The sequence below is a fragment of the Rhinopithecus roxellana genome, chromosome 3, assembly GCF_007565055.1.
Source record: "Rhinopithecus roxellana isolate Shanxi Qingling chromosome 3, ASM756505v1, whole genome shotgun sequence".
NCBI lineage: Eukaryota > Metazoa > Chordata > Mammalia > Primates > Cercopithecidae > Rhinopithecus > Rhinopithecus roxellana.
The window spans coordinates 40,477,685-40,495,447 of record NC_044551.1 but is presented as its reverse complement, the minus strand read 5'-3'; the positions used below and the strand labels follow the sequence as shown (position 1 = coordinate 40,495,447).

Here is a 17,763-nt window from a genome sequence, read left to right as displayed (position 1 = left end):
TCCAGTGGGGATGTTAATACCTTTAATCATAGTAAAGGCATGGTTTCTCAAGGCATTTCTTGGTCAGAAGAAAGTTCTAGAAGGCACTTAATCCTAGGACTCACACTATCAAGGCTACAGCCAGGCCAACTGCCTCACAATAACCTTTAGAACATATCTGAAGGCAGATTCTAAGCTTCTGCCCCTAGAGATTCTAATGCAATGACTCCAAAGTGGGGTCCAGGAATCTGTATTAAAGGCTTCCCAGTTGACTCTGGTGGTCAGATTTGAGACTGATTCCAAACACATTTCCCATCTGTGGACAGGATCATACCTAGATAGCCCAGCCCTAGAACTGCCTGGCCTGATCATAAGTGTTCCACGGAGATTTTGTTTTTTAATGTAATGAATGATTAAGTCAGCAAATATTTTACATCTGTTGTGTGCTAGGTCCTGTGCCAGGTAGTGATTATGGGCCTTATTCTCAAAGGACTCCTGGTCTCGGTCTGTCACTTACTTTAGAAACAAGTCATCTAGCCAGAGTCAGAAGGGCACTGGAGATCACAAATCGATCCCATTATTACACAGCTGAGGAAACTGAGGCCCAGAGAGGAACTGCCACATGTTAAAGACTACACAGGGAGCAAATTTATTTTCTGCTTCTAAACCAGGTGGTTTAGCCACAGATAGGCCAAGAATACAAACAGACAAGCCTTGCTGGGTTTCCCACTCCGTTTATTACTATTAGACCATTCCCTTTTTCTCCACTCACATTTCTGCGCATTTCCATGGTCTTCATAGAATCTAAGCCTAAAAATAAACAGTTTTCCTTGAGTTTTTGGGTCTTCATTTCTGAAGACTCTCATGTCACAGAAAACTTTAATTAAATAAATCTGTTATGCTTTTTTCTTGCTAACCTGTCTTTTGCTACAGGTATGTCAGCTGTGACCCTTATGATGGGGAGGAAAGGCACCCCACCTTCTCTGTCCCTACTGTCCCAGTGCCCTAACCAGAATGGGGTTTTCAAAATCCCAGGACACCCACTCTTTGTTTCTTAAGCACTAAACCTATAGTAAATGTTTCTGGAAGTTTAACTTCAGATCTTGCTGAAATTTTAAACCCTCAATTTCCAGAGGACCATCGCAAGGTGTTTTTAAAGCCTCGATAGGAATAAGGAATGCTTCCCAGAATGGAGACCTCCATCAGTTCTTGGGTGCTATTAGCCCCCTTGCCTTCGCTGTAATGGAGACCGCTGTGCCCGCCTCCATTCGCACTTTGGAGCCAAAAGAGGAAGGGACCGCCTCCCACGTCCACAGGGACTTGACTTCCACCTCTCTGCCCAGATTTGCTTATGTCACTGTCCCCCCCGGGCCGGGGAAGCGGGAGCTGAGGGCAAGTCGCGCCCGCCCCTGAAATCCCAGCCGCCTAGCGATTGGCTGCAAGGGCCCCGGCTTGGCCGCGGATTGGTCACACCCGAGGGCTTGAAAGGTGGCTGCGAGCGCTGGACACCTCAGACGGACGGTGGCCAGGGATCAGGCAGCGACTCAGGCGACCCTGAGTGTGCACCCAGCCCGCCATGGCCCGGCTGATGCAGGCGTCCTGCCTGCTCTCCCTGCTCCTGGCCGGCTTCCTCCCGCAGAGCCGGGGACAAGAGAAGTCGAAGGTGAGTGAGCCTCCGGGCCGGGGGCCAGGAGAACAAACCTAGCCCCTCGGTGTCCAGCGTTTAGTGCAATGCACCCCTTTTCCCAGGCGGGGTCCCCGCCAGATGGGCGATCCCCAGGTGCGAGGGATCCCCTGAACCCCTTTTGCCGCCGCGACCCCGCCCCCGACCGTCGTCGTCTCGTAGTTCCATCTGCTGGAGAGCCGAAACCTGGTGCTTCAGGCGGGCAGAATGACTAAGGGAGGAAGGTCTCTTTCCCCGAGCTCGCACTTTCTCCCCACTGCCACCTCGGGGATCGCCTTGCTACATCTATGTCACCTCCGTGCCTGAGCTGCTCCCCTTCAGTAGGACCTGAGAGGGAGGACGTCACAGAAAAAATGCCTGGCGTCTGGGTGGGCTGTGCAAGTTCCTAGGGAGACAGACAACGAGAAAGGGGAGAGGCAGCTGGGTGAGCCTGGTCCTGAAGAACTGCTGTGGGGGGCTCTTCTAGCCCAAGAATGATACAGGCAGGTAGAAATGGCCACTTGGATTCAGGGCATTGGTAGAAGAGGCAGAGATCAGTGCTACAAAGAGCTCTGGAGTGACAGTGCAGAACACTCAGGACCCTGAGTCCTTACCTGTTCCTGGACCTCCGTTTCTCCATCTGCAGGGGGGAGTTTGGGGGTGGGAGTGTATAGGACACAATGAAGCTGACGGCCTCAGAGGGGATGCTTGGAGAAGCTGAAAAATCCACAAGCTGTTCTCTGCAATTTCCTCCTCTGGGGCAGCCTCACTACGCAGGACCCACTGTCATTAGCCTGAGGAAACCTGGTAGTTGGAGAAAGCTGGGGACTGCTAATTCAGAAGGAGAGGTAGAATTCTCTGGAGTCTCGGTCTATTTCCAGCAGGTGTGTGGCCCATACCTGGAGTGAGGATACTGAGGCCAACAGTGGGATGAGCCAGCATGCTGATCTCCTTGGACAGTGTGTACCGGGGTGGGCTCTGTAGACCTCTCTCTACCCAGGGAGTGGGAGTGGGTGGGGAAGGAGGCAGAAGCCAGGTGTAGGGATAGACTCAAAGAGAGCAATTTCTGTCTCCAGCCTCCCAACACGCATAACTCACATTTTTGCAAGCTCTGAGCTTGTGTTTCTAAAATCCTCTGGGCCTTGACTTTAATTAAGATCTTATGAGTCTAGGAGTCCGTTTCCAAAATTCTATCCACTTCTCAGGAGGACCATTGCAAGCACAGGCTTCCTTCCATGTTACTCACCTCCTTTCTGTCCTCAGCCTAAATCCCATTAATCAGCCTCTCCTTGGAGTCAGTCTAAATGGATATGAAGCCACTTTGTCCAAGCCCCCTCCTTTTTATCCATCCCTGTTCATAATCCCCAACTCAGAAGGCATTTTCCAGGTCAGGAATGGGGTCGATTTTCAACATTGATGTTGGGGGTGGGCCATAGACAGGCCAGCACCATGGAGTGAGTCCCAACTTCTCAGACTGGGGAGGGTCAAAGAAGGTACAAATTGGGCCCTGCCTCAAGAAGGCTAGCGGGGAGAACCTGGACTCTATGAATAACTCATCATAGCTGTGTCCTCTCTGCAGAACTCTGGGGAGGGATAAATGGACTCAGAGAGAATAGGATGGGGATGGTCTAGAAAAGTTTTAGGGTGAGGTGTAATCATATCACATACAACCAGTCAGGACTTGCTGGCTAATGAAAGCCTGGGCATGCCCATCTCTGCTCCCAAGTTCTTAGAGTTGAGATGTCTTAGCTCTGGGTTAGGACCCAACCACTCACCTCACCCCCAGCCCCAGGGTAAAGGGATAGGGTTATGGGGCATGTGGAGAATGGAATGGATGAAAGGGGACTCAGCCCAGACAGGTGTTTGCCTCCTACCAATTCAAAGGAAGAGGCTAGGGAACAGATGGGGTCCTCCTCTTCTTGCTGCATCCCCTCCCCAGTCCAGCTGCAGACTGCCCAGGCTCCTTGTCTCTACAAAAGGACTGCAGAAGCCGGAAAGAGTGACAACTGCTGACGTGCATGGGATCCTAGTAACCGCTGGTTTCTAGGTGACTAAACCTGGCAGAGAGAATCATGGAACCACAGGCTGACAGAGTTAAAGGGCCTTTAAGACAGCCCTGAACCTGACTCCATCTTACAATGGAGGAGCCGGAGCCCCAGGAAAGGGGGTCACATGGCATCAGAGACACAGCAAAGCCCAGCACTCAGGTCTCCAGCCTCCCAGACCACTTCTCACAGCATCATATTGATAGCAGTGGTAAGAGAGGAGAGGAGAAAGACACAAGACCAGCAGCCCCAGCCAGCCAGAGTCCTGGCTGAGTCCCATCATCCAACTTTCAAGCCACCAGAACCCTCCTCTCTTGCCCAGCTATGGGAGGATTGAGGCACTGTCACGGCCTCTCCCCGTTATCTCCTTCAGCCACTGTTTCAGATGCAGTGCTCTGGGATTCCATGTGCCCAGAGAAGGGAAGAGGACTCATAGAGGACTGAGTTGCAGTGATCAGTGGGGAGCACAGCTGTGGTTTCTCCACCCGTGGGCCACCTTCTGACCCCCACTATCCCTTGACATAGAATTTTGTTCCAAGAGATTCCATGCCTGTTTTGTTCTGCCAATAGATTCTCCCAACCGTTCTGGGCAGCAGCATGCTTATCTCCCTGGACATTATATGCCCACACAGTGAAAGTGACTTGCTCAGAGCCACGCAGCCAGCAAAAAACAGAAGCTAATGAAATAGGGTTCTCCTTGCCACACCTCCAAACTGAAACTGTGTCCAGAAGCTGGTCCTTCTGTTTACAAGCTCCCATTATTAGGACAACCTGTCATCTCTTTTTCTTCCATGTCTCGGAGTTCATTTTTGGATCATGGCAGAGTTTAAAAAGTGGACAGGCTATAGAGATGCCTGGCTTTCTGGCCACTAGACCTTTGTGGCGGTCTAGGGTGTATTTGTTGTGTCCCAGTCTGTCTGCATTTTAAGGTGGAAATGGCCCCAGCTGGAATGAGGAGCTCCAGGAGCAGGAGGAATGTTGATCTTAGGTCTTGGGCCTGCCTCCAGCACCCACCAAAAGTCATAGGGTGTGGAATATTAGACTCATGTAAAGCAGGAAGTTTGCACCAGTGCCAAGAAGAGAGCTTGCAGCTGCCAGGGAATGGCCTGGCAGAGGAAGCACAGCCTCGCCCGGCTCAGCAGGCCTGCTTCATGACAGAGGCAGCTCTTCTGCACCCTGTGCAGGGGCCACGCCCTGCCAGCATGGATCACTCCCTTCACCTGGTCAGGCCCAGGTTCCTTGCCTCAACAGCAAGTTCTCCAGAACTGAAGGGAAGAGAGGGAGTGAATTTGCTTCTTTAACTCCAGCCACCTGTCTCTGTCCTCTCTTGGTCTATAATGCTACTTTGTATTCCATTTGTTTATTGTCTGCCCAACTTTCAAAGGATATCAAGGCCACAAAGGACCTTAAAGACCACCTTATACAATGGTTTCAAGGTTTTCCTTTCCCATCACGACCAGCCCACCTGCCAAATTGTGTCAATGATGCAATGACAGACATCCTTTCAAGGGTAGTCTCAGAGTTTTGTTGTCTGTGTCAGGGATGAGGTAGAGGCAGAGTAGGCTCATAAGCCACATCCTACTAGCCAGCAGTGAGCCCAATCCTCCCTCTCCCACTGATCATGATCCTATCAAGCCATCATGGTTGACCTGGTTGAAGAGTTGGATCGGTTCAAGGTTCTCATTTTATAAATGAGGAAACTCAGGTCCGAAGAAAAGAAAGGGCCAGTCCAAGACCACACAGGGAGTTAATGGCAGAGGGACGTGGAGCCCAGGTCTCCCAGCCCACAGTCCACTGTACTCTGTCCCTCCTTGTCCTGGAGGCTGACTGTGAGCAGCAGCTGGGGAGGGAGGAAGGCATAAGGGTCATCACCAGCCTGCTCAGACCCGGAACGTTAACACCTGCAGGTATTGTTGCTTTTCCCTACCTTGCCACAGCCCTTTCCCCCATGCCTGGCTCTCAATCCTGCTTCCCTGTTTGGTAACAACAGCCTCATCTTTCCTGTCCTCCAGATTGGGAGCCTCTGAATGGCCATGTCCACACTGCCTCTTCCTCCTTTCTCTTCAGTTTTTCCTTCACACTGGCCTAGTTCAGGCTCTCATCCTCAATGGCCTGGAGTATTCCAACAGCCACCCAACCAGTCTCCATCAGCCCGTCCAGGAACCCAGCCATCAGCTTTAGGGCAGTCTCCCTGAGAGCCCAGTAAATATTCTGAAGTTGACATGTGATGTGGAAGTAATTAGCAAAATAAGTCATTCTCCAGGGTTCCATAGCACTCACTTATTAAGTGCTTATTAAGCACTTAAGCACTCACGTATTAAGCACTTAATAGTAAGCACCTAATAAGCACGTATTAAGTGCTTTCAAAATCATTATCTTACACAAGGAATTAGGAGACCTCAGTGCTAGTCCAGTTCCAATTCTCGGTGATGATTTTGAGAAAGTCACTCTCCCTGTTGGGATCTTTCATTCTTTTGAAAATGGAGATGTCCAAGTTCCCTTCCAGCTCTAACTGCTCCTTTTATGGCCTTTCTGTGTTCCAGATGGACTGCCATGGTGGCGTGAGCGGCACCATTTACGAGTACGGAGCCCTCACCATTGATGGGGAGGAGTACATCCCCTTCAAGCAGTACGCTGGCAAATACGTCCTCTTTGTCAATGTGGCCACCTACTGAGGCCTGACGGGCCAGTACATTGGTAAGAGCCCACCCTTCCTCCCTGCTTTATTTGGGGCTGTATGGCATATTTCAATCACAGGATCTTTTCTGGTGCACAGGGGGAAGGGTGATGGCAATCATGAGAGTCCAAGCCCCTTTTCCCAGCTCCACCGTGTTCCGTGGTTTTGTGAAGATTATATAAGCCTGAGGTCTGATTGCCTTTGGACATGTTCTAGGAGATTCCCAGTTATCTATCTTCATCTCTGGGCACCTCAACCACCCTAAAGGCAGAGGGATGGAGGTTAGGTTTGTGATTAGAGCTCCCTTTGGCTGGAGCATGAGATGATAACTGGAGCTCCATCTTGCTGAGAATGTCTCATTTTCCCTCAGCCCCATCTGCTTTGGTGCTTCTCTTGGCAGCTCTCTGGAAAGCAGGCAAATTGCCTCGAGGCCCCAGAGTGTATGCGTGGTGTAGTGGGATGAAGGGGCAGGCTACACTTCTAATGCCCATTCTAAAATAAACTTTGAAGATGATCTAGTTTAGCCTTCCCCTCTTCTCAATGTACAGATAGGAAACCAAGACTCAGAGTGAAGACACAACTTAAGCAGAGTCACAAAGCTATTAGTGGCGGAAATGAGGCATTTGGCCCAGGTTTCATGATCTCCTGATATGCTTACTCCTTTCTCCTTAGCTGGGGTAGAATACAGAGGCTAGGGGAACAGGCAACCAAAGGCAGGTGACAGCACCCAGGGGAAAACGCTTTGGGGCTGAGCAGTCTGCTGGCAGGGGGTCAGGGAGGCAAGGACAATTTGACCCTCCATGCTCTGCCTGGCAATCAGGCGAATTCCCGTAAGTGGAAGGACGGCGGTCGCGTGGTCCAGTGGCTGTGAGTGCTCTATCTGGGACGCTTCTCTCTAGCCTTGGAACAGAGCACAGTGCGTTTGGGCAAGAGATGGGCTGGGTGCTGCTGCAAAAGAGACCAGGGGACACTGAGGAAACTGGGGAGCTGGGCCAGGGCCTCATCTGTGTTCCTGATTTGCCAAAGATTATGGGAGGGTTGTAACCTCACCCCAAAGAAGGTCTCTGCCTTGTATCCAGGGATGGATAGTTCTTGCTGCAGGAAACTCAATCCTGAGGGCCCTGAATGAGTGCTCCAACTGGCCCAGGTGGAGGGCCTTGGCAACGGGCAGGTGACTGACAGCTGATTTGAGGAAGGGTATTATTCTTTTCCCCCAAACCTTCAATCCATCCAGATTAGAGTCAAGAGGATAGGACCTGAGTCCCAGCAATGCTGTGAACTCACTGGTGATCTTGGGCAAGTCCCTCCCTTTCTCGGGCCTCAGTAGTTCCAGCGGCACAGCAGGTGAGCTGGGGGAGTGGTGTGGATGAGACAGGGCTCCTTGCCAGGATACTCCCATGTCTGCTCTTTCTCTTTGGCCCAGAATTGAATGCACTACAGGAAGAGCTTGCACCATTCGGTCTGGTCATTCTCGGCTTTCCCTGCAACCAATTTGGAAAACAGGAACCAGGCGAGAACTCAGAGATCCTTCCCAGCCTCAAGTGAGTGCTCACTCAGCATCCTAAGAAAGTACCTCTCACATGGCCCATGTGTCTTGTATCAACCCCAATTCATGGTGAACATTTATCAGCCACCAAGAACCACTCTCCTCTTCTAGGATCCCCAGTCAAATGAGGGAATGGAAGGGAAGGGGCAAAAGAGGGAAAAGGACAGACATGACTAGTTGTGATGTGCATCTGCCGGGAGCACCGAGGTGGGGGGACACTGAAAAGGGACCAGGCTGGAAAGGAAGACCGTGGACTCACATTATGCCTACACCCACTGCACATTCACTGGCTCCTGCTTCCCACTGCGGAATAAATCCAGACCCCCAACACCCCCCTCCCCTGTTCTGTCCCTTCCTCTCATTTCTGAGTCTTGTGCCCACCTCCTTGGAACCCACCTAAGAACATTCCTCAACAGGTATGTCCGCCCAGGTGGAGGCTTTGTCCCTAATTTCCAGCTCTTTGAGAAAGGAGATGTGAATGGAGAGAAAGAGCAGAAATTCTACACTTTCCTAAAGGTGAGTGAGCTCCCACCTGTGTTGGTTGGGACTGCAGCCCCTCTTGGATCCAGTCCACACCGTGAAGGCCCATGCCACCTCCCCTGCCCCTGGGCTCTTGGGGAATTTCTTGGTATCTATTGTTCCAGCTAGAGGGCTCTGCAGACCCTGATTAGGGTCTCATTGGCTCATTTTACAGGAAAGGCCCAGAAGGAGGACCCAGAGTGAACATACTAAGGGTTTCACAATCTTCTAGAGCCACAGCTGGCACTGGCAGTCAGTCTTCTAACTCCCAAACTGGAGCTCTTTTCTCAGGGCCAGGCTGTTCTCCCACCCCAGGAAGGTCTAGGAAGGAAGAGGGTCAAGTGGCCTCAAGCAAGGCTGACACTCCTCTCATCCCTGCTCTAGAACTCCTGTCCGCCCACCTCGGAGCTCCTGGGTACATCTGACCGCCTCTTTTGGGAACCCATGAAGGTCCATGACATCCGCTGGAACTTTGAGAAGTTCCTGGTGGGGCCAGATGGTATACCTATCATGCGCTGGCACCACCGGACCACGATCAGCAACGTCAAGATGGACATCCTGTCCTACATGAGGCGGCAGGCAGCCCTGGGGCTCAAGAGGAAGTAACTGAAGGCTGTCTCATCCCGTGTCCACCATGTAGGGGAGGGACTTTGTTCAGGAAGGAATCCGTGTCTCCAACCACACTATCTACCCACCACAGACCCCTTTCCTATCACTCAAGGCCCCAGCCTGGCACAAATGGATGCATACAGTTCTGTGTCTGTACTGCCAGGCATGTGAGTGTGGGTGCATGCGGGTGTTTACACACAGGCCTACAGGTGTGTGTTACTGTGTGTGTGTATGGGTGTACAGCCACATGTCTACCTATGTGTCTTTCTGGGAACGTGTACCATCTGTGTGCCTGCAGCTGTGTAATGCTGGAGAATAACCCATTCTCTCCAGTTCTCCATTCCAATGATAATAGTTCACTTACACCTAAACCCAAAGGAAAAAGCAGCTCTAGGTCCAATTGTTCTGCTCTAATCGATACCTCAACCTTGGGGCCAGCATCTCCCACTGCCTCCAAATATTAGTAACTACCACTGACGTCCCCAGAAGTTTCTGGGTCTACCACACTGCCCAATCCCCAATTCCTCCTTCCTGAAGGGCCCTCCCAAGGCTACATCCCCAGCCCACAGTTCTCCCTGAGAGAGATCAACCTCCCTGAGATCAGCCAAGGCAGATGTGAGAGCAAGGGCCACGCACCCCATGTCAGGGGTGGCATCTTCATGAGGGAGGGGCCCAAAGCCCTTGTGGGCGGACCTCCCCTGAGCCTGCCTGAGGGGCCAGCTCTTAGTGCATTCAGGCTAAGGCCCCTGGGCAGGGATGCCACCTCTGCTCCTTCAGAGGATGTGCCCTCTCCCCTCACTGGTCCATTGGCATGAGACTCACCCCCTGTCTGCCCAGTAAAAGCCTTTCTGCAACAGCTGAGCCTACTGTGTGTGTTGCTTCTTCAATGGTGGCTGCTCCCGCCTGGGTGGGGAGTGAGGAGGAGAAGGTGGGGCCGGGTAAAGTGGGGAGGATGAGAAAAGAACAAATACAACAACAAAAACTTTTTACAGTGGGTGCAAAGGTAACTGCGGTTTTCGCCATATGGCAAAATCCAAGGCTACCTCCCCACCCCACAATTCTCCGAGATCAGCCAAGGCAGAGTGCAAGGGCCACATAGCCCTGTCAGGGGTGGCATCTTCATGAGGGAGCCCCCCCCCCCCCCGCTACAAAAACGGGGCAAAAATCACAATTACTTTTGCAACAACCTAATAGCTGGGTGCAGTGGCGCACTCCTATAGCCCCAGCTACTTGGGAGGCTGATGTGGGATTTTGAGGCTACAGTGCGCCGTGACTGAGTCTGAATAGCCACTGCACTCCAACCTGGGCAACATAGTGAGACTGTCTCTTAAAAAAAAAAAAAGAAATCAGAGAATGCTTTGCTTTGGGTCTCTGCTTTTGGCTCCTACCTTGGCCCACTCTGCTTCTGTCACTCAGCATTGGGAGTTTATAAAACCAGTTCTGATCTACTCTCATTCCCTCCCACAGTTCTTCAAGTCATTTAAGGTTAAGATGAGGTTCTGTTTGACAGATGAGGAAACTGAGGCTCACAGAAGGGCCACGCCTTGCCCCAGGTCTCCTGATGAGTGAGGGGCAGGACTGGAACTTAAACCCAAGTCCCCTGAGTCCTGGCCTAGGCTCCTTCGACTGCCCCTGGCTGCCCTACCCTCAGGGAGGCCCTGATATGTCACCATTACTCTTGAGTAATGGTGACCCTCTCAGGGAAAGGAAGACAAGGGAACAGAAGGAGGGATCCAGGAAAGCAGGGGGTTGATAGGGGAACATTAGTGCATAAATGAACATGAGTCAGAATGTTGATCTTCAACTTGGATTTATGTCCATGATTCGTGCAAATAGCTATCCAGGGATGGACAGCCACCCTAATCTGGGCTTCTGGCACCACAGGCCTCCAGCTGCAGGGTCCAGGGTCTGAACCTCAGGGCCTGGCAGCTTCAGGCTGGGGGGCTGGGACCCCTCATCGGACCTGGCTGGCATGACCTTCTCCCATCTGCGATGGCTTCAGCAAGGCTACTGTGAGTGGAGGTGGTGAAGGCCCCACAGCCAGAACATCCATCATTCTCTTCTGTTCCGGAAACAAACCCACACTTCCCACAGCTCCTCACAGAGGGGTAGGGGTGTGCGTGGGGCAGGTCCTGCTAGAGCTTGAAGCAAAAATTAAACACACACACAAACTGGTCATGGCACCAGAGGACCTGAAACCATTTCCGGGAGATTTTGAAGGAAGGGGATCTTGACTGCACCCCACTCTTAGGATTGCTGCTCCTGGAGGCTTCTGCAACAGATGCCAGGTCAAAGCCGGCTGAGGCCTCTCTCCACTCAGCAGCAGGGAAGTGAGTTTTTCCCAGTCACTCCCATCAGAGTACACATGAAAGCCTTCTGGGTGGAGCCTCCCCAGTCTTGTAAACAGCTCGGTTCAGGGACTGGTGTACAAGCTGGCCACCCATCTCAGCCTCTCATCCAGCTGAGGCTCTGGCCACACCGTGCAAGTGGCTTCTAGTTTTTCGGCAATCTGAGGTCAGCTGGCTCTGCAAGATGAAGGTGGAGCCAAATGACACAATCTGGTCTCACTGAGGCCCCTCACGGTCATTTTTTGGAGACTCTAAATAAACAAAAATTTTGAGGACTTCATGATTATCTGGTAGAGTGAGTTTCAAAGTCTCTTATGGAATGCAATACGGGAACAGTGAAAATAACAGCTAGGGTTACTGGGTGCTACCAAGTGCCAGGGCTAAGTACCTTAGGTACGCTGGTCATGTAATCTTCCCCCAGCCCTATGAAGAAGGCAGGTTATTATCCCATTGTAGAAGAGGGAACTGGGACACTAAGAGGTTTTGAATGACTTGCTCATAGTTCCAGGTCCAGGAAGTAGTGGGGCTAGGATTTGAACCCAATCTGGCTCCAGACCCCGGAAGTGGAGCAGTTCTGGGGAGGGAGGCCCTCCCATTAAACCAACCTCTACCACTCATCAAAGCAGCCTCTAAGGGGCTCACTGAACTCGTAGGGCTCTTCAGGGAAAAACAGAAAATGACTGAGCAGTCCAATCCTTTCTTCCAAACACCAAATCCTCCAAATCACAACTCCTCCAAGGTATCCATCCCATGGCCTCTACTCACACACCTTCTGCAAAGGGACACTCGCTACCTCCCAGAGCTGGCTCCATTTCTGCACAACTGTGTCCCTTAGAAAGTTCCTCTTCATGCTGCGATGGACTTGACCTCCCTGTCATTCCCACCCACTAGTTATAATTGTGTTCCCAGAAGTCCCACAGGCGAGGCAGTGCCTTGTGCCCCATGAGAGCTCTGCAGGGAGCGATGGCAGTCGCTAAGGTCCCAGTCTTTTGACGAGTGGACACAGCTCTGGGTCCTTCAGCCTTTCATGGTGGACACCATGGTCAGGGGAGCTTTTCAAACAGAAATATGGCCATACCACTCCGCTATAAAAATGTCCAGTGACTACACATTATGCTGAGGATAAGACCCAGGCCTCCCACCATGCTCTGCAGGCCTGCACGGTCAGGGCCTGGCTACATCCCGAACCCTGCATTGCCCCTCTCTTTCCCCACCTTGTTCTTGGCTCCAGCCACACTGGTCTTCCCTCCGATCCTCAAACCGGCTCCCCTACTTCCCCTTCTCCCACCAAGGCCTCTGCATTTGTCATGTTCTCTGCAAAAGCATGACACCCCTACCTCTCCACCTAACTAGTGCCACTCATTCTGAGAGTCTCAACTCAAATGCTGCCGCCTCTGGGAAGCTCTCCTAAGCCCCCAGTCTAGGTCGGCTTCCTCTGCTATCTTCTCCCACAGAAACCTGCTCTTCTTCCTTTAGGGCACTCGAGTGTAGCCTGTCTGTGTGGTGTCTGTTTAGTCATTTCTGCCTCCCTCATTAGACATTATGCTATATAAGAGCAAGGACTGTATCTGCTTCTGTTCTCTTGGCATCCGTAGCACCTAGCACACAATGCCTGGCATTTAGATAATGCACTAGAATGAATGGTTTCAGCCCCCTTCCCTCTGTGGCTGCCATCGCTCTCCATTCAACACTGTTTTGAAAAGCTGGGCCTCTCCTCCACCAAGATCAGAAAGTAACAACATCACCCCAGACTTAGGCAATGCTGGCAGATGAGACGTTATCTCCCCCAGGGAGGACCAAGACTCAGGACTAGGGGCTCACCTGGTTCTGTAGGCCTGGCCGTGGGAGAGTCCATCATTTGGGAGCTCTGATTTGGATTTCGAACCCCTCCACAGGGTAGACGCCAGGTGTATTCCGGCTGCGACAAAACTGGTGCTTAATAATCAATAACCACACCCGAAAATTACAATAGCACCTACTGTGCCAGGGCAATACTAAATCTATATTAGTCAAGTATAAGTGAATCTTTATAACAACCCAGGCTGGCACTCCCATTTCACAGGTAAGGAATCTGAGGCTCAGAGGGGATAACTTGCTGAAAGTCATCCAGCAAGGAGAATGGCTAAGCTTGGATTTGAATCCAGGTCTTTCTAAATCCAGAGCCAATCTCTTAAGTGCCGTACTATACTCTGGTGTTTAAAGATGTGTACCAAGAATGTTCACACGGGAGAAGCTGAAAAGGAGGCCAGCCAGGAGGTTTCTGTAATGGTCTAGGGGAGAGCTGGGATGCCTAAGGTGGGGCTGTGGCAGAGGACTGGGGAAAATGGGACAAGCAACAGCAGATCTTTGGAGGAAGAATGATAAGAAGGGAAAAGAGGCCACGTGCAGTGACTCACGCCTGTAATCCTAGCACTTTGGGAGGCCGAGACAGGTGGATCACCTGAGGTCAGGAGTTCGAGACCAGCCTGGCCAACATGGAGAAACCCCGTCTCTACCAAAAATACAAAAAATTAGCCAGGCGTGGTGGTGCATGCCTGTAATCCCAGCTACTCGGGAGGCTGAGGCAGGAGAATAGCTTGAACCTGGGAGGCAGAGGTTGCAATGAGCCGAGATCACGTCACTGCACTCCAGCATGGGCAAAGAAGAGTGAAACTCCATCTCAAAAAAAAAAAAGAAAATAAAATAAAGAGAGAGAGGAGAGGAGGAAAGGAGGGGAGGGGAGGGGAGGGGAGGGGACAGGAGGGGACAGGAGGGGAGGGGAAAGGAGGGGAGATGAGGGGAAGGAGGGGAGTGGAGAGAAAAGGGAAGGAAAGAGAGAGAAACATGGTGAGGCTCTGGAACCTGGTTACATGCGGAAGTTATAAGAAAAAGCAAACCCAAACTCTGATACCCCTGGCCTGGGGCCTGGAGGGAGTCCTCCTTCCTACCCTGCACTCTTACTCAGCCTTCTCTGCCCTACACCAGTGACCCTGAACAGCTGTAGGGCAGTCCTGCAGGATCGTGGCCAGATCCCTGCCCCTGGGTAGCAGGCCAGAGCCAGGCCCTGGATACCCACCTGCCACCATGGTGCCGTTTATTTCAGAAGGATGCAGTTTCTGACCCCCTCACTTAGCCTTCCTCTCTGGAAGGTGTCTGGGGCAGCCTCTGTGTGTGCCCTGGAGCAAGGGAGGGACACAGACTCACCAGATGGAAGAGGCGGGAGTTGGGGAGTGGGGGCGGGTGCTCCATGGCCATGGGGGGAGGTGGGTAGCGGATCTGGGACCAGTCTTCAAAGCCATGGTGTGGCACCATGGCTGGCATAGGCGGGTAGGCATAGGGGTAGGCCCTGCAGAGATGTTCCGGGTGGGGCTCCACGTGGTAGCGCTCTCCCGAGGCCTGCAAGAAAGGCTCACATCTGGCTTTGGCCTGTAACAGGCTGTACGGGACACCCACCTCATCATCCTCTCTCTAATTAGAACGTTAGCTCTCTGAAGGCTAGCAGGCTAGGTACCAAAGGCTGGTACGTGGTCATGAAAGGCTGCAACATGGGTACAGAAATCTGGATACATGGGTATAGAAGGCTGGATATATGAGCATGGAAGGCTGCATGGGCATGGAAGGCTGGGTACATATGCATGGAAGGTTGTGACATAGGCACAGAAGGCTGGTACATGGGCACGGAAGGCTGGTACATGGGCATGGAAGGCTGGTACATGGGCACAGAAGGCTGGTACATGGGCATGGAAGGCTGGTACATGGACACGGATGTCTGGGTACATGGGCATGGAAGGCTGGGCACATGGGCATGGGAGGCTGGGCACATGGACACAGAAGGCTCATACACGGGCATGGAAGGCTGGTAAATGGACAAAGAAGGCTGGGCACATGGGCACGGAAGGCTGGTACATGCAAATGGAAGGCTGGGCACATGGGCATGGAAGGCTTGTACATGGACACAGAAGGCTGGGCATGGGCAAAAAAGGCTGGTACATGGCACGGAGGGCTGGTACATGGGCACAGAAAGTTGGATACATGGGCATGGAAGGCTCATACATGGGCACAGAAAGTGGGTACATGGACACGGAAGGCTCATACACGGCCAAAGAAGGCTAGTCACATGGGCACGGAAGGGTGCTACCTGGACACAGAATGTCAACAGTGATGACAGCTAATGCATCGTAAGACTGTCTCTATACCAATACTGCTCTAAGGCTCTTCCTGTATTACTCATCAGTTAGTTAGCAGAGAATGTCCCCACGCCCGTGCACACACCGTGCGCCCATCAGGCTAGCTCCCTGAGGAAGGTGAGATGATGTCCGTGCTGCCACCTCCCTCAGGCCTCCTCACCTTTGCTTTCCTCTTCTGCTGTCTGTTGGCTTCTCTTGCCTTCTCCTCATCTTTGAATGCTTTGAGCTGAGAGAAGGGAGGGAGAAAAGACTGTCGGCAAGGTGGTTTCTGGCCAGGCCCGGATCCAGGGCCTGACCAGCGGAGAGCACTGCCCGGCTGATGCCTCCCTCTGGGCCACCATGCGTGGGCCAGCCCCGGGAAAGGGTCCTGAGGGCCGAGCGCAGCCCAGGCTGTTGCTGCAGGCCACCTGCTCATCACAGTGGTCTGTGCGCAGGTCAAGAGGGTTCGCGTGAACCTCGCTGCTTCTATGCTAACATCTTTTAATTCCATTCTGGGACAGTAAAGCCCTAGAACTGACTGTGGAAAGTCAGAGGTAGAGGTATCTTAGAGTAAACCTCGTCATTGTACAAAGCAAGAGTCAGAGAGGGGAAGGGCCTTGCCGAGGTCAAATATGATTGCAGAGCTGGAGAGAAGCAGTGAGTGTCCCGACATCCAGCCTCACCAGGGCCCTCCAATCCATACCCCCTCTCCCAAGGAGGACAGGCCAGTCGCCCTTCCTGGGTCCAGTCACTCTCACCTGGGCGTTCGACAGGGTGACCTGGGCCTGCAGCTTCTCCACTTGCTTCTTCAGCTCTTCCTTCTCCTCATTCATGCGCTCACGATCACTGCGCTCTCTCTGGAAGTCCTCCTCGAAGATCTTCACCTGGTGTGGAGGGAGGAGGAAGAGAGGGAGGGGGATGGTTCTGAGTGGGGATTTCTCCTCAGGCTCAGACTCCCATGCGTCCTGCTGGGGTCACAGATGGCAGAGCTGGGGGTCGCCATGGAGAGTGGGACAGGTACACCTCCAGCCCCCACCTTAACTTCAAACAGAGTAGTTCTGTGTCCCTCTATTTTACATTCTGGGCCCCAAGGTAGGACTTTATTTGAACAAAGGATATACGGCTTTAAAAACAAGGTTGAAAGCCATCAACCCGTACAATCCTTTCACTCCGCTGAGAACCACAGGGGCAGTGACCACAGAACCAGAGTTTGGTGGAGACCGGAGTTTGGATCTGCTGGCCCTGAGGGTAGAGACCCTACAAACTCTGCTAGGGCTCCGGGGTGCCCCGGCAGAGGTAGGTTGGGTGGGGCCTGCCTCTGTCTCTTAGCCTGTAGTTTCACATGCTTAGTGCAGATCAGCTGAGACACTGGCTAGGTTCAAGGCGGTTTAGGAGGATCAGAAGCATAGGATTAAATAGCATGGAGACAGTGGGAGAGCCACAACCTTTTCATTTCCTTTCACCCCAATCCTTCTGTGTCCCTCAGGTCTCGTAGGTCTTTAATACCATTCTAGTACCTGCCAATCTCCTTTAAATAAAGGGGAAAAGAACTCCAGTTCAGAGTCTTCATCTGGCAAGAGTATCTGGCTAGAGTTTAACAACATTGTTTTGTTTTTATTGCGTTTATCTCTTACAGTTACTTTCTACTTGTGACAAATAATGTTTTTCCATTTACAGTAGTGATATACGGCTCCCTTTTAAATTCATTTATTTAGAATGTATTTTTTAAATACTAGGTAAATGATAGCACGTGTGGGGCACAGAGATGGCTAAATCATAAAGGTGGTAGAGGAATGACTTAAGCTAGGGCTATGGTGCTGGACAGGATAAACCTAGAGCCAGACGGGGGCCCTGGCCAATGACCAGAAAGTGGATTACTAATTACAAGTTCCACGCGATTCCAAGCCGTCTGGGCCCTCAGGAAAGCTCCAGCTCCCACTGAGCACCTCCCACCCGATTTCCTCCCGGAAGCCTCACCTGCTGTTTCAGCAACTCATTCTGCGTGACCAGCTCCTGTTTCCTTAGGAGGGCCCCTGCTCCTTCTAGGCTACCAAATGCTGTTGGTGGAGAGGATGGTGGGGTTTGGATGCTCAGTGCTTCCTCCAGGGCCTGGAATCAAGGAGAGAAAAGATGGGACCATCAGCAGGAACCCCTGGAAATCAGGGCCCTTTGGAGGGGTCATCCTCAGGGACCTCCTTTCTAATAATAATGACACTAATAATAGCCACCACC

At 52.1% G+C, this 17,763-nt stretch overlaps 2 protein-coding genes across 13 annotated transcripts in view; one reads left to right on the top strand and one right to left on the bottom strand.

Moving 5' to 3' along the window:
* Positions 1-1,312: 1,312 nt before the first annotated feature.
* Positions 1,313-9,899, top strand: GPX3 (glutathione peroxidase 3). Its single transcript, XM_010373666.2, has 5 exons — positions 1,313-1,642; positions 6,231-6,384; positions 7,788-7,905; positions 8,327-8,426; positions 8,814-9,899. Exons 1-5 carry the CDS (start codon positions 1,556-1,558, stop codon positions 9,033-9,035), a joined length of 681 nt encoding a protein of 226 aa, XP_010371968.2. The 5' UTR covers positions 1,313-1,555; the 3' UTR covers positions 9,036-9,899.
* Positions 9,900-10,829: 930 nt separating this feature from the next.
* The window catches only part of TNIP1 (TNFAIP3 interacting protein 1), a 58,427-nt gene continuing 51,493 nt past the window's right edge, over positions 10,830-17,763 (bottom strand). For 5 of the 12 annotated variants that reach the window (XM_010373668.2, XM_010373669.2, XM_010373676.2 and 2 more), the window contains 6 exons: positions 17,509-17,640; positions 16,290-16,415; positions 15,713-15,778; positions 14,570-14,761; positions 13,208-13,304; positions 10,836-11,637 (listed from right to left, as the gene is read on the bottom strand). In XM_010373668.2, the coding sequence (XP_010371970.2) occupies positions 11,603-11,637; positions 13,208-13,304; positions 14,570-14,761; positions 15,713-15,778; positions 16,290-16,415; positions 17,509-17,640 (648 nt within the window). In that variant the 3' untranslated portion in view covers positions 10,836-11,602. Of the gene's footprint in view, positions 11,638-13,207; positions 13,322-14,569; positions 14,762-15,712; positions 15,779-16,289; positions 16,416-17,508; positions 17,641-17,763 lie in introns of all 12 variants that reach the window. The other 7 variants (XM_010373667.2, XM_010373672.2, XM_030927367.1 and 4 more) reach the window with 7 other exon arrangements.